This window comes from Mixophyes fleayi, chromosome 1, assembly GCF_038048845.1.
Source record: "Mixophyes fleayi isolate aMixFle1 chromosome 1, aMixFle1.hap1, whole genome shotgun sequence".
Classification (NCBI taxonomy): Eukaryota; Metazoa; Chordata; class Amphibia; order Anura; family Limnodynastidae; genus Mixophyes; species Mixophyes fleayi.
This window is the reverse complement of record NC_134402.1, coordinates 161,865,156-161,881,010: the sequence shown is the minus strand read 5'-3', so window position 1 is coordinate 161,881,010 and position 15,855 is coordinate 161,865,156. Positions and strand designations below refer to the sequence as shown.

At 40.5% G+C, this 15,855-nt stretch overlaps 1 protein-coding gene across 2 annotated transcripts in view; it reads right to left on the bottom strand.

The window, feature by feature from the left end:
• Nucleotides 1-3,076: 3,076 nt before the first annotated feature.
• PPEF2 (protein phosphatase with EF-hand domain 2) overlaps nt 3,077-15,855 on the bottom strand; it is a 34,827-nt gene continuing 22,048 nt past the window's right edge. Inside the window, exons 15-16 of one of the 2 annotated variants that reach the window (XM_075202672.1) lie at nt 9,362-9,449; nt 3,077-4,000 (exon numbers count right to left, since the gene is read on the bottom strand). In XM_075202672.1, coding sequence (XP_075058773.1) covers nt 3,798-4,000; nt 9,362-9,449 — 291 coding nt within the window. In that variant the 3' untranslated portion in view covers nt 3,077-3,797. The remainder of the gene's footprint in view (nt 4,001-9,361; nt 9,450-15,855) is intronic. The other variant, XM_075202680.1, reaches the window with a different exon arrangement.

Here is a 15,855-nt window from a genome sequence, read left to right as displayed (position 1 = left end):
GCTATTTCATCTGCTAGGAGAGTGTCGGAGCTGGCAGCTCTTTGTTGTTCTTCTCCCTTCCTGGTGTTCCACGAGGACAGGGCGATGCTTCGCACAAAACCCTCCTTTGTTCCACAGGTCGTCTCTAGGTTCTATTTAAATCAGGAGATTGTAGTTCCGGCGTTCAAGCCTGGTTCACCTTCTGCTTCCACGTCTTCTGAGTCCTTGGATTATGACTTACAGTTGCTGGATATAGTTCGGGCTCTCCGGTAGTATATAGACCGTACAGCTTCGGTTCGCAAGACGAAGGATCTCTTTGTCTTGTATAATGCAAAAAAGCGTGGCTGGCCAGCGTCTAAACAGGCTATTGCGCAGTGGATCACTTCTACCATCAGTCTGGCATATGTTCGAGCATCTAAGCCTATTCCTCATTTGTTGAGAGCGCACTCTACCAGGGCGGTTGGTGCTTCTTGGGCGGCGTGTCATGGTGCTTCGGCTGAACAGCTTTGCAAAGCGGCCACTTGGTCATCTGTTCATACCTTTGCTAAGTTCTACAGATGCGAGTTTTGGCTGAAAAGTATTACGCGCAGCAGTTCCAGAGCATTCCCTCCCTTAGGGGCACCTTTGGTATGTCCCCAATTTGTCGCAGTGTCCCCCAGTGGTAGGAAAGAGAAAAGAAGATTTTTACTCACCGTAAAATCAATTTCTATTGCTCCACTGGGGGACACTGCGATCCCTCCCTTGCTCTGTAAATAGTTTGTTATGTGAATGTTTATGCCTCTATTCTTTGCCCCTTTTAGGGCTTCTCCTTATAGTATACTTGGTTAGTCAAAACTGAGTTCTCCAGGAGAGGAGGGGAGTAAAAACCATAAAGTTTTTGAACTCCCATACCCACTACTATACCCCAATGTGTCGCAGTGTCCCCCAGTGGAGCAAGAGCAATTGATTTTACGGTGAGTAAAAATCTTCTTATTTTCAATGTATATGTGTACTTTATGTATGCGCATGTTTATACTGTGTATATGTAATGCACACATATATAAAAGGTAAAGTTGACTCTTTGCCATATCTATGGATATTGTTTGTCTCTTAGGTACCGACTGGTTGGCCACCCCTGATCTAGTTGATTAGTTGGTGGTATAATCATTGTTTTATTTTTTTATTTTCTTGTGTGTGATGGGCTTACCTTGAACCCTGTGGTTTCTGGCGATGCACTTTCATCAGTGTAAGACTATGGATGGCTCCCTAGGGGATGCTTGCTGCTATCATAGGTAGACAAGGTATAGGCAAACACGGAACTCTTCTTGCCTTTACAATTGAGCATGTGCATCTGATTGCGCTTTTCCTTTCAGGCTCAAAGGGCCCAATGGAGAAGATAGTGCCGATGATTATACAGGCTAAAGTGAGAGACCTCAGAACTGCTGTTTCAATTCGCTGAATCACTACAGGAGCCTTTTATCACATTTGTGGAGCATGTGATAAGTCTTTGCCAGAGGATTCTGAAGGGTTATTTTTTGTCACCTTTATTCCCCAGAACCTAGGACCTACTGTGCAGTTTAGCAATTTAAGGAATTTGTTCCTTGTATGACAAGATGAATCCAGGACACCTTTACTAATGCAGATTTATATGCCATACATGGATTCAAGACAGAAGTGTGGATATGGATGAGGTCTGACAGAGATCACTGGCAATTTCATGGGTGTGTAGGGCTCAGGCCTCAGTGGTTGATCTCTGTAGAGCAGCTGGGTAGTCTTCTATTCACAATGTTTTGTGATATCCTTTATTGCTGCTCAGTTTGGAAGGAAAAGTCTTTAAATCGTTACTCAATAAAATATTCAATTATGCATTATAAGTGTTGATTTATTCTTGAGCCCACTGAGTACATCCCATTTGTGTAGGTTGCAATAGAGTTTTCAAAAGCAAATATGCAGATTATATTACAACTCACTAACAAATTCAATTTCCTTGAAATACTCCGTGGTAGCCTAATATTAGCACCCATGTTGTCTGTTTATGTTTTTCAGTGACAGCTTGGAAACTTTCTCCATGACAACAAGGGAAGTAGGAACCACATTATATACCTTCTGGAGGTGTTTCTTTTTCATGTCTTTACTTAGTTGATTAGGGAATTGATCCTTTCGTGGAGTATTTTAAGGAAATGAAATTACGGGAAAATACTATTTGCTTATTTTTCCTAAGGCTAATATCAAGCTAACCCCGCCATGACTCGGTAATAAACTGTGATTCAGAGCTAATACTTGTGTTTCACCCATCTGGCATTAAGGAGTTGACGGGCAATTTTTTGTGCTCATTTTACTACCATTGTATTTAGTTGCAAAATGTGTACTAAACCATAGTAGCCAATCAGACACTTAATTTCACTGTCTAACTTGCACTAGTCAGCCAACGGCTGACTGGTTGCAGTGGTTCAGTGCAAATTTTACACTTAAATGCAATGACTGTAAGTGAGCCCCTTGAAACTGGTCCAAGTTTAGAAGTTGATGCTACTAGGATAATTTGCAACCACCCCCTATCATAATAGTAGTTTGCTGTATGTAGTAGAGCCTCAGCACTCCTATAGATCATTTTAAGGCTTTGTCCAGATTAGGAGAGAACCGATGCAGCTGCCGTACAGGACAACTAGCTGCTGATTGGAAGAGCAAATGGTGGGGGAGGTACTTCCACCAAACTACTATTATAGGGTACAGGAAGATTTCACTGAATGTTATAGTAAAAACAATGTATTCTTATACTGCATTGGTGTTTTTTTTTCTTAAGAAATAAAACTATATTTGATTAAAATAAACAGTCATGTCAGACTTCATTTGCATTTCAAATGAAATAAAACCAATTAAGAATATAACACAATCACTTTAGAATACAATTATATGTATTTAGCATTGCACACAGGGAAATTATATTTAGGTGTATGAAACTTTTTCATTTTTTGTGCTGTTTAATTGATTATCCAATTGGCCTAGGGCACAAGGATTTTTGTGAGTGCAAAATTGTGACCGAGAGGTATGAACTGAAATAAATTTTAAAATATAAGAGAATATTTGTTCTCCAAAGTAAAAAGAAAACTAATGAAAAATGTAGTAAGATTTTAATCTTGACATATTCCCATGGTAAAGGCTGAAGACAAGGCGCAAGCTTATTAGTGTAGGGTGGCCTGGACCCTTATCAGGCCCTGCCACTAAGAAACGCTTATTCTTATTCACTTTTTTATCACAATGTTTCCTATGAATCGAGCAAACTGCTTTCAATAATATGAGATTGTTCAATTTTAAATATCCCTTTTGATAGAAGCTGTACATTCTTTATGTTCATGTGTGGTTCAGAATCCTGATTCAGTGCCTAACACAACTCTATCCAACCATTGGAAGAATAATCATTTTTCTCTGCCTACTTATCATCATCATCAACATTTATTTATATAGCGCCAGCAAATTCCCTATATTAATAATATATTAATAATATACAGTATATGTGTACATGATGTGGTTTGTATATTTACATATATAAAGCAGAAACACAGATATAGACATTTTCTATATATAATATTATGTTGTTCTATCATCATTAAAGATGGACATATTAACATATTCAATACAGAGTGGTCCAATCTATCTTGAATTCCTGATAATTTACAATGCTGGGGTGCTGGGACAGAATCTTGGAACCTGTCACAAGTGATTTGTGCTTGGAATCACCTCACAGAAGTGCCATAATCCATAGTGAATTTAGAAAAAATTCTATATATCTGTTGTAGTTCGAGTGTGAGCCTCAATCTGTTCCCAATGTTGCAATGATTTCATTACATATCCAATTCTTTATCTTCAATATGGGGTCTGTCAGCTAATCGGAAGGCTTCCAGGAACTCATTAATGTCAATATTGCCATCTTTATTAAAGTCAATGCTCCTAGCCATTTTACAGATGGCCTCATCACTGACCTCTATATTTAGATGTGAGCTCAGTAGCTTCCAGGTGTGTTGGAACTCCTCAAATGAAATGAGACCTGAAAGAAGAGTTGTAAAGGCATATTAAAGTTATTTAAGCCTGCAACCAGAGCCCCACTAAACCTAAATTGCAATTTGCTTATTATGAAAAATATTGTCAATCAATATTTAATCATTACATTTTCTCCCAAAGTGACCTAAGACACAAACCAGCATCCTGTTGACCTTGGATGTGCTAGTCCAACATTAGCATATATATCAATGTATATTGTGAGCAGATCCTTCTTTGAAATTATATAGTTTATTGTACAGTGATGCTACTGGATCTTCAGGCATCAAAAGCAAAGATTTCACTGGTAGGAGTTTACCTGATTTTTTTTATCTCGTTACTCAGTAAAAGAAACTTACATGCACATGGGAAATATATATAATAATCACGTTTTACATTTAATGTGGAGTGAACATGTTCATCATAGCTGATTTCAAAGGTCATTAGCAAGTCCTCTTCAGTTTGAAAGCTCTCTTATAGTTTGGTAAATGTCAATATTGCAATATGTAGATTTCAAGCAGATGTGTTGATTAAGGGCAACAAATTGTCTGGCGGGACAATCATGATTGTAAGGATTTTTAATTTAGTCTAACATTAAAATACTGTATATGCTCTTGAGAACTATCCCTGTGTTTTTCAAATATATTTATTGTTACCATGTGACATACTGCATACTTACCTACTTTCTTCAGCTCCCTTCCGGGAGCCAGCCAGTGGAGGGGGGCGTGAAGGGGCGGGGTGGCCGAAATCGCGTCATTTCGGCCCCGCCCCCTGTGACGTCATGACGCAAATTGCGTCATTTAACAGCGGGGGCGGGGCCAAACGCCGCGATTCACCGGGAATCGCGGCGTTTGGGATCTAATTCTGCCCACTTCACTAGGAAGTGGGGCACTTCCTAGTGAAGTGGGCAGAATTCGGGAGATTGCCACACTCGCCCGGGAGTCCGGGAGACTCTCACAAAATGCGGGAGTCTCCCGGACATTCCGGGAGAGTTGGCAAGTATGACATACTGTGGTAGTTCTCAATACTCTATTGATATTTAAGATAAGCAAGTAACCTAACATTTTACATGATAATCTGGACATACAATTCACAATTCTGTTTATCATGCAAATGTACATGCATTGCTTGAGTCAAAGTGAAAGTGATTAAACAGACTAAACAGACAAAAAGAGCACTTATGAAGTACACTGAAGATTATACTTAAATATATACTTTACATAAGTAGACCATCATCATCATTTTTCAGAAATGATCATCTCTAGTACAATGTATATAATGCTTATAACTGTATCGTGCATTGCATTTTTAAATACTATAATCACTCTCTATGGCCCACCCCTCCAAAATGGACCTGTGCTTTAAAAGTAATGAAATATTCAGCAATCTTGAGTATACCTCCCACAACGCACCTTCTGCAAAATCAACTCCCTTTAGTTGTCCTCTGTGTGTAATAAGAAGCTTAGACATTACTGTGCTGCCTAACTGAGCCATCTACCACCGTGGGTAGGCTGTGATTGTAAAACGTACTGTCTCCTACCTAGATGCAGTTTATTTCTTAAAAAGGAAATGTTCTCAAAATGTGATTACATTACATTTCTGTATCTCACCAAGAAGTTTTGTGGCAGGTCAATGTCTATGTAACCATTTTACTTTATTTATTTAAAAAAAAACTTTAACCCCCCCCTCAAAAAAAAAACCACCCCATAACAAAACAAAATTAAAAAAACTTAGGCAAGATGGGATATCAGGCTCTGCCATTGCTGTGCGCTTCCTGGTGGTTGGCCATTCTCTGGGACATGTAATCTCACAAGAACTTACACTATATTTTCACAGTGTTACCCTGTCACCTAATGGCCAGGGGGGCCTAGTGCAGAGGCCCTCTCAGTTTTTTGCTCTTCCCCCTGGACATGGGAATGTAAGGGAGTTTACTTTTTTTGTTTATGTAATTAACTGAATCTTGTGACTCTAGCACTAGGAGCCAGAGGAGACACACCAGGAACAGTTTCTTAGCAACATATTATTATTATTATTAATTTATATTTATAGGGCGCCACAAAGTATCCGTAGCGCCGTACAAGGACAAACAATGGCACAGCACAAGTAACAGTAAGCACTATAACTCTGGGGGCTCAGGCACAGCATGAAAGAGAGAGAGGGAGGGGAAAAGTGAGTACAGGCAGGTAACTATGGCCCAAGAGGGTGGGCACGGATGACAGGTTGAGAGTCACTGAGGGGAGCGGAGAGAAGCGAGAGGAGACAGAGGGACTGAGAGGAGGTGAGCTGAGTAGCTGGAGAGCGCAGTTAAAAGTGATGGAAACAGAAGGTAGGAGAGCACTGCTCAAAGGAGCGAACAATCTAAAGGGAGGGGAAGACAGACAGACACATGGATGAGACGGAGAGACGGGAGAAACGGAGACGAAGTCGAGGAAGGGGGAGAAGGGAAGAAGGGAAGAAGGGATGAGAAAGAGAGGTAGCTGACCGGTGGGAGTTTAGGCATGAGACTGGAAGTCTTTAAGGAAAAGGTGGGTTTTTAATGTTCGTTTGAAAGAGGACAATTTGGGGTAGTTCTGATGGAGCGGGGGATGGTATGAGCTGAAAAGTGTGTGGGTAGCGTGTGACAGCCAGGCAAATTTGGGAGTGGGTCCGTGGTCAAAGTACATAAAGACTGAGAGAATATGAGTGAAATGGGACAGATTTGAGGGAGAAATTACCTCAGAGGCTGCATATAAAGAGGGAAAGGAGTCTGAAGACCGAGCTGGGAGGGGCAATCTGCAAGTGGATGTGGGGGTTGGATTCTAGTAAATTGTCATTCGTCAACCTGAATTAGTGCAGGCCACAACAGAGGCACGGTGTCTAATGAAACCCCGGTTTCCGACCGGGACCCCCACAAGTAAGTTTGCCTTTTGCTGCTGGTGGGTTTGCAGATCGCTGGTGGGTATGCAGTGCCTCCAGATGTGAGGAGCTGGTATCAAACTGCAAGAAAAGACTGGTCTACATAGCCAGGACTGATACACAAACAAACTACAGAGGGCCAAATCAGAAAATGAAAGGAGTGTCAGAACAATTAGGGTCTGCAACAATCGGACATAAAGAGTACCAAACGACAGGCAGAAGAATGGTCAGGAACGGTCCAGGTCATAATTCACAGATATCAGCCACAAGATGTACAGAACGCTGGAGTAAAGGTTTGGAGCCTAATACTGGCACAGAACTGTAAACAGAGCAGGTTTAAAAAGCTCAGATTGAGCTGATGAATAGGGTGGGCCTTAGAGTTGAACAAGTACATATAGAAGGAAGTGATATCTCCATATTTACTTTATTTATTTTTAATTATATATATATATATATATATATATATATATATATATATATATACACTGAGTATATGTTTAGCATTTTATTTAATATTATGAAATATGTTGCTACTATTGTGCTTTATTATTTTTCATTGTGTAATAATTTAAAAAAATTTAGATATTTTTTTTTTATATACCTATCCCAGAGTATGAATTTTAATCAGTTAATTCCTTTTTTTACTCTAGATTCTTATTTGTATAACTAATAGCTAGACATTCATTTTACTTTGGGGATAAGAAACGATCCCTTGCAATTTTACTACTTGATGATATCTCATACAACAATTATTTATTAGCGCCTGTGTTAATTTTTTGTTTTTTATTTGATATTAGAGGTTCATTAACTTTCTAACAAAATATATCGTCTTGTGTGTTATTTGATTTAATGGGTTCTTTTTATCAATTCTAAAGGATTCATAAACTTTTCCATACATAATAAGAATTGAGGCATAAGTAATGCTGAGGAGACTGGGGGGGACCTTGCTCCTCCTCTTTCTTATATATGCACTTTTGGTGCTTCCATTTATCAGATACCACCTGTGGGACTCCCGAAGAAGCTTGCAGACATATTTAAGGGTAAATGGACTGTGCATTTGTGCACATCGCACACAACGCCAGGGCATACGTGATATTATTTCTGAGTTAAACCAGGTTAAAGAACAGATGGTGTGCCATTTTTTTCAGTTTTATACAAGCATTTAGATCTACATTGTCAGCATCACTGTGGCACATGGAACATCGTTGGTGACTGCACTATGGAACTTGAGCCTGACCCCAAAAAGCTCAAAGACACTTGTCCTAGGTAAGCTCCTATTTAAGGGTGTTTTATATTCCTTTTACTACAGGGCCTTTTAGTTAGTATATTTCGTCTTCTAAATTCTCTCTGCCTGTGCAAGGAAATAAAAGCAGCAAATCCCATGTGATAATCCTTTACCAAATGATTGTGAAGGCGTTTTCTGTACAGCTTGTATTCCTCAGCCTAAAACTGAGAATGTTTCAGGTGGCTGAGCAGTATAATTATATATATATATATATATTGCTACACAAAATTCTGCTGCAACCATGGGCAGTCTGAAATGTGACTTTAGAGCATTAATCCTTTCTGATCCCTTTTCAAAATGTGCTCACCAGTATCCCCAGCACTTCCACTGTATATAGAACCTTGGCAGAGTTTTAAAAACAGAGATGTAATTGCAACACTGTACCAATTCATCTTGTATTTTCCATCATTTTGCATTGTGTTCTATGTTTAGACACAACAGTACAAAGTATGTACATATAGATGTGCTGGAAAATTCCATGGATCTTTTCTCACAACATGCAGCTACAGAATAAAAGCAATGGAAACCGCATGTTTGGTCTCCATTATACTGATACCTGATTTCAGTATAATGATATGTAGAATTGTTGAGATCACACACTGACAAGCAAGCAGCGCAGACCGAGTGGGCCAATTGAAGCACAACAAGCTCTAGCAGCAGGAGATTTCAGTGGCTTCACATATGAACTGTATTGAACCTATTGAGTGAGCTTCTCGTGGGAATGTCTCTGTGCACTTATAGGCAAATTGTCGTTCAAATTCTGCAGAGTGCATACACACTTGAGAAATGGAACGACATTGTTTCATTCTTGAACAAGATTTTCAGTTCAGTTTGAAAATCTTGATCAACGATTTTATGTGCTTTGGCACAATAATCGTTCATTGTTCCAGGATACAAACTGCTGTGATATTGGGCCAATAAGTCGTTTATCATCTGACTGGCCCGATAATCAGCTGAAAATACTGTAGTATGTACCCAGCCTAAGGCTATGCCTATCTGCAAGACCATAGGCTTGACCTGGTGATCAATATTAGGTTTTTATATTAGTCTTTATTAGTCAATTTGGTTTGTCTGCAAAATAGGCGGCCCATTCTTTTTTGCTATTGTTACTCATTTTACTAGCAGAAGTAAAGATATTTTTTTGTATCATTGGAATACTCATAGATCATTTATTTCAGTATTTGTACTCACCTGAACTATCGCTATCAATTATCCGAAATATTGTTTCCAAGTCTGATCTGTTTCTGTAGAGAGCTTCCAGCAAACTTGAATGTAAATTCTGCAAATAATAAATTGACATCATCACCATCATAAGCAAATGTAATTTCTCCACTCTGGGAGACACTGCTACCATGGGGTTGTCTGAGGGCACTTGGAGTTGGCACTTAAATAGTTAATAACTAAACTTGCTGCTGATACCTCCCCTCTGCAACCCCATATTCATCAGTTTTGTTTAAGTGCCCAAAGAATTGGGCTGTGTTTTGTACTGCTTGGCAGTACTTGCCGCTTAGTTTAGATTTTATTATTTTTTAGTTTCATATTTTGTTAGTGTTAGGTGGGGATTAGTGTTAGTTAACATTTTCCTCCTAGGTATTTAATGGAACAATGTTCCATTTTTGTGGCACAAGAAAGAATCTTCAGTATCGTGGGCAGTGACAGCGCTAGGCAACTGTCACTGCAGTGTCCAGACGGGTTCGGCGCTGCCACGGGCAGTGAGCGCCACACTCTGTTTGAGGACCCGACTTGTTGGGAGATAACAAGTCCCCCGCTGAAGCAGAGGGGGATCTTGGATCTCACAGAGCCCAAGTAGAAGGTGTAGGAGCAGTAGGAGATATTCCGGAGTGGGCAGTTGAGCAGGACCCTGGGCGTGTGATCCATCAGACAGCGGGGAGTGAGTGTGAGACTCTCCGGCTGTCAGTGGTATGCTCCAAAGTGGGAGATATTTGCGCCTTTTTCTCTCAGGCAGTGGAACTTCATGGGCGCCTCAGAGAGTTCAAGTGTCTGCTAAGTACCCTATAGGGAATATACTGACATTATTTTGTCTGTCAAGAGCTTACTGTTCAGTCCTCTGCATTGAGGGTATTTATTCCAGACTCTGTAGTTAGGACTAGTATTACAGTGTTATTCCCATTGATGTTTCGGGGGTGGTTAACCTGAGTCAGAACTAGTATTTAAGTCTATTATCACTGTGCATTTGACTGAAATAACAGAGTTTATATTTTTATACTGTATTTCTTAAAAAAAGAAAAAGGAGGTATTGGAGGAATTTGTATTTACAATGTCTGATAAGGGGAAGAGTGTCTGCGCTAAGTTTTATTCCTGCTCTGAATGTTCCACAAAGCTACCGGTGGGACAGCTGGACTAGGGGCTGTATGTGCGCAGTGTAAAGCGGGGGACCAGGATGTGCAGACCCGGGGTGGCCCTTCCGCTGTGGTGGAGGAGTCGGTGTGGGTTTCCTGTTTGGCACAGTTTATCTCTATGCTCACCCAGCTTATCAATCGACAGGCAGAAACTACTACTGCTTCTATGAGGGTACTTCGGCTGCTTCTGTGGAGGTGGCCCTACCTTCTCCATTTCAAGCTACTCAGCCTGAACCTGCGTGGTCATCCACTTTGGGAAAGCGTTTGGACCGTCTGAATAGGTATTTAGACTCCTAAGGCCAAACGTTTCCGCTTTTCTCATCTTTTCTTACTTTCAGACTCGGAAGGTTCATCTGGAGAGGAAGGCGAATTAGGGGAGGATTCGGATTCTGTGCATTTAGGTGACTGGGATGACAATTTCAGGAACCAGGGAATTCAGGATTTGGTGATGTCTGTGCGCCAGACTCTTGACGGGCGGAAGATGATCAGGTCCTTCCTGCCCAGGGTTTATTTAAACGCAGTAGACCTAGAACTGTGTGTTTTCCAGCATCTGCAGAGCTTACAGAGATTGCTGAATCTGACTGGAAACATCCAGATAAGAAGTTTTCGTTTCCTCGCAGGTATGCAACGCTTTATCCTCTGCAGGAACAGGACGCAACTCGTTTGGAACAGTTACCCAGAGTGGATACAATGGTTGCCAGGTTGGCACGATATACTACTCTGCAGGTTCCAGAGCTACTGATCGCAGGATGGAGGGGTTTCTGAAGAACATCTTCCTTGCTGCCATCACATGGGTGGCCAGAGCAATGGAGTCTTGGGCCAACCAATTAGCGGCGTGTCTGCAGGATTCAAAGTTATTTCCCTTGGCTCTTCACTTAAAGGAAGCTTCTGGCTATCTTTATGAGGCGGCCCAGAATGCGGCTTCCATTTCTTTTTCGGTGTCTGCTTCGGCAGTGGCAGCTAGGAGAACGCTTTGGCTTCATTCCTGGGATGCCCACCGGGAATCCAAAAGATCCTTAGAGGCTTTACCTTTTTCAGGTTCGGTCCTCTTTGGTTTTGAATTGGATAACATGATCTTTCAGACTACCGGAGGTAAGAGCACTTTTTTGCCTGTGAAGCCTAGGATTCCTCGATTTGGTTCCTTTCGGCAGTCCTTTCGTGGTATCTCGGCCTCAATGAGGACAGTCTTCAATTAAAGGCAAGGCGCATAGGGCAAAACAATATGACCAAATGATTCTTTGATCTTCTAACAAAAAAAATAATAAGAATGAAAAAGTATTCTGTATAACTTTCTATCTCTTTTGTTTTCCAAAATGGGATAATAACATCCTGTGGTACTCTAAATAGACTTGGCATAAAAAACTATTAAACCGAATAAATAGTCCACAATGTCCATAAACAAGAGAAATCAATCCTTTCAGAAGAAAATGGAGTATTCTTAATAGGTGTTTTATCAAAAAGGATGTCATGCAGTAAGATCCTCTCTTCTTTTGTGGTGTCTCCAAATGATTGAATGGACGGAATAGAACAGAAGTAAAAGGACACCTAGTTAGTAATTGTACTTATACATAAACTCTGTGTCTCAATTCCACGTCCAAAAGTATATATGTATATATGTAAACCAATGCAAACTGTGTGCTGACTATTAAGTATTCTAATCACCACCACACGTGTTGCTCATAACAAAAGAGACTGAATCACTTACATGACACACAAACAAGGGATCCCCGTATAGATCTGATTTCCAAAATCAAGTCCTCTTAGTAAATCATTACCCGATCATATCATATAGAAAGGGAAAGATATAGAGGGAGAATCTGGCATATTATCTTCAGGATTTATTTCGTAAAAACGCACAACATAAAAACATTAGAACTTCAAAAAAACATCTAAAAATTTCTTTCCATATGAGATCCAAAACTTAAAACAAATGATGGACTCGTACCAGATAGGAATGAGAAGTCAGCGTGTAGTTAGAATAGTCCCGGGTAATCACCGCTGTACAAATCACTCTCCTCCGGCTTGTGCACCACCACTGTCAAACGGGCGGATCTCCGTTAGACCGACGCGTTTCGACCCCGCCTCTGGGGTCTTTGTCAAGGTATACGTAAACGCAGAGGGAATCCTCCTCCAAAAAACTCCAACTCCCTCAAACCATCAACCAGGATTCTGTCTGAAACCCAACGAAGAAAAGACATGGGGCCCTCTTTATGTTGTATGGATGGTCAGAAGCCATAAACTACAACCCCTACTGCTATCTGTCTCACCGCCGCTGCCAGTGCGCCCGGAAACGTTTCTTCGTTGGGTTTCAGACAGAATCCTGGTTGATGGTTTGAGGGAGTTGGAGTTTTTTGGAGGAGGATTCCCTCTGCGTTTACGTATTTTGTACAGTCTCTTTTGTTATGAGCAACACGTGTGGTGGTGATTAGAATACTTAATAGTCAGCACACAGTTTGCATTGGTTTACATATATACATATATACGTGGAATTGAGACACAGAGTTTATGTATAAGTACAATTACTAACTAGGTGTCCTTTTACTTCTGTTCTATTCCGTCCATTCAATCATTTGGAGACACCACAAAAGAAGAGAGGATCTTACTGCATGACATCCTTTTGGATAAAACACCTATTAAGAATACTCCATTTTCTTCTGAAAGGATTGATTTCTCTTGTTTATGGACATTGTGGACTATTTATTCGGTTTAATAATAGTTTTTTATGCCAAGTCTATTTAGAGTACCATAGGATTTTATTATCCCGTTTTGGAAAACAAAAGAGATAGAAAGTTATACAGAATACTTTTTCATTCTTATTATTTTTTGTGTTAGAAGATCAAAGAATCATTTGGTCATATTGTTTTGCCCTATGCGCCTTGTTGTATTTTATTGATCAAATTTATTTTTAATGTAGTGGCATTTATTATATACTTAGGCTGCAAACGGGAGGGAGCGCTGATTTTGGGATAACATTATTTAAAAAGTTCAATTAAAGGCAGACCGCATGCCCTCAGGGGACAATCTCAGAAGGGAAGATGTTCCTATTCTAAGAGACATCCATCTACCAAGCCCTCTGACAAGACCCCCGCATGAAGGGACTCCCCCTCTCCTCACGACTGTGGGGTTGAGGGGTCGCCTTCAGTTATTCAAAGATCAGTGGGTGGCGTCCACCAGGGATGTTTGGATCTTGGGAATAGCCAGAGGTTATTTCATAGACATCATGGGTCCTGCTCCTCAATGATTCTTCCAGTCTCCATTGCCTCGCGATTTGATCAAGAGAAGGGCGATGCTTCAGTCAGTTACCTCCCTTATTTCCCCTAGTGTCATTTGCCAGGTTCTGGACGATCAGAAAGCCAGGAGTTTTCACTCAAATCTGTTTTTAGTTCCAAAACAGCACGGTTCGTTTTGCCCAATTCTGAACCTCAAAAGTCTCAACCTTCATCTTCAGGTGACCAAATTTTGTTTGGAATCGGTTCTCTCAGTGATCAACGGGTTTGAACCCTTGGAGTTTTTGGCATGTATAGACATACGGGACGCGAACCCACACTTCCCTATTTGGGAGGGACATCAGTCCCTGCTCCGATTCACCATAGGGAGTCATATCATGTAGCTCACAGTCATATCTCATAACTGTCCATCCTTTGGACCTAGTCGCTATTCCTCTTTTGTTCCATGATGTCCAACTTTTGAGTCTGTTATATATCTATATCCATATGCCTTTCCAAAAATGTATATGGCTCCTAAGCACAACACAATTATATGAAACCTAAGTGAGTTTTTACATTATCAGGTTCTTGTGGTTGTTGTGTGATATTACTTTTATTTCATAAAAGCTGTTGAGGTCTGTGTAAGTGTCTGTATTGTAGATGGCAGAAAAACAAGTTAATAGGTCTGTTTAAAACATACTGTTCTTGGCAAATTGGAAACATTGACAATATGGTCATGGCTGCTTACATGAGTTACCTTATGACCTATTGAATGTACCACAACTTGGGATTAAAATCTTTGGTGAAAGCACAGATATTTAGCATAGTTGCCAACATTTTAAAATATTTTCAGGTACACTTTGTTGCTGAACTGCTGCATCCAAGCCTGCCCTGCAAAGATATTATCTCTGCAGACCTTTCAGCACTATAATCTCCATGTCATGTTTCTTTAATTTCATTCTAACATAATTTTTCCCATGTTTGAATATTCCTTTTCCATACATAATATACAATACATAAATAAAAACTGCACTTCAGAGGCAGACAAGGGAGGAATTTTTTTATGCAGTCAGTTAATATTGAAAAATAGGAACATTTCAGGGACAAACTCCTAAAATGTGGAGACTGTACCTAGAAATTTAGGGACAGTTTGCAACTATGATTTTGGTGATCCAATTTAAAGAGAAACTGACTCTTAACTGCATTTTTATATAGTGCACACTGTGTATGTACAATCAGGGTCGCCAAGAGGGTGGGGGTGAGAACTAATTACCCAGGCATGCACTGCAGGACATCTGTACATTGCCTGCTGTACTACCCGAATTTACACAGACACGACTGTAGCTGCAAGGGGAATTGTATACAGGTACAACACTGCTTATTTTGCCATAAAAGTATGAAGAGTCACATCTTTCTAATATAATAGAACTGTGTGATATTTTTTGGTACAAATAGCATAGTCACTCTGCTTGAATTAGGGCACTTATGAGTGGCATATTGTGAATTGGGGGCACTTAAGTATGGCATAAAATTAATCGGGGGAATTGCTGTGGCATAATGTGAACTGGGAGCCCTTATTTGTATCAGAATGTGAATTGGGGGCACTTATGTGTGAGGCATAATATGAATTGGGGCACTTATGTATGGCATAAAATGTATTGGGGGCATTACTGAGTCATAACATGAACTGGGGCACTTATGTGTTGCATAAAATTAATTGAAGCATTACTGTGGTATAATATGAACTGGGGATTCTACTATGAGGCATGATATGATTTGCGGGCACAACTATGAGGCACTATGAGGTCACTGTTCCACTGTCCTGAATGTCAGGACTACTGGGACATATGTCAAGCTCTGGTGAGCTGGCACTGCACACTTCTGCTAATGGTGTACACAACAATGCAGGGTTTTTTCTGTAGGAGGGTGGCCCATTGCTTTTCACCTTCTAGACATGCCCCAAATGATGCACAGCTACGTCCCCAATTGTATGGACACACCAACTCTCACCGGGCACCGCTGCACAGATTTATTAACATGGTCAACTATAAGGGGGCCCCATGAAGTTGTTGTACAGGGGCCCTGAATTCCTTTTGCCAGCTCTGCGTACAATAGCCTA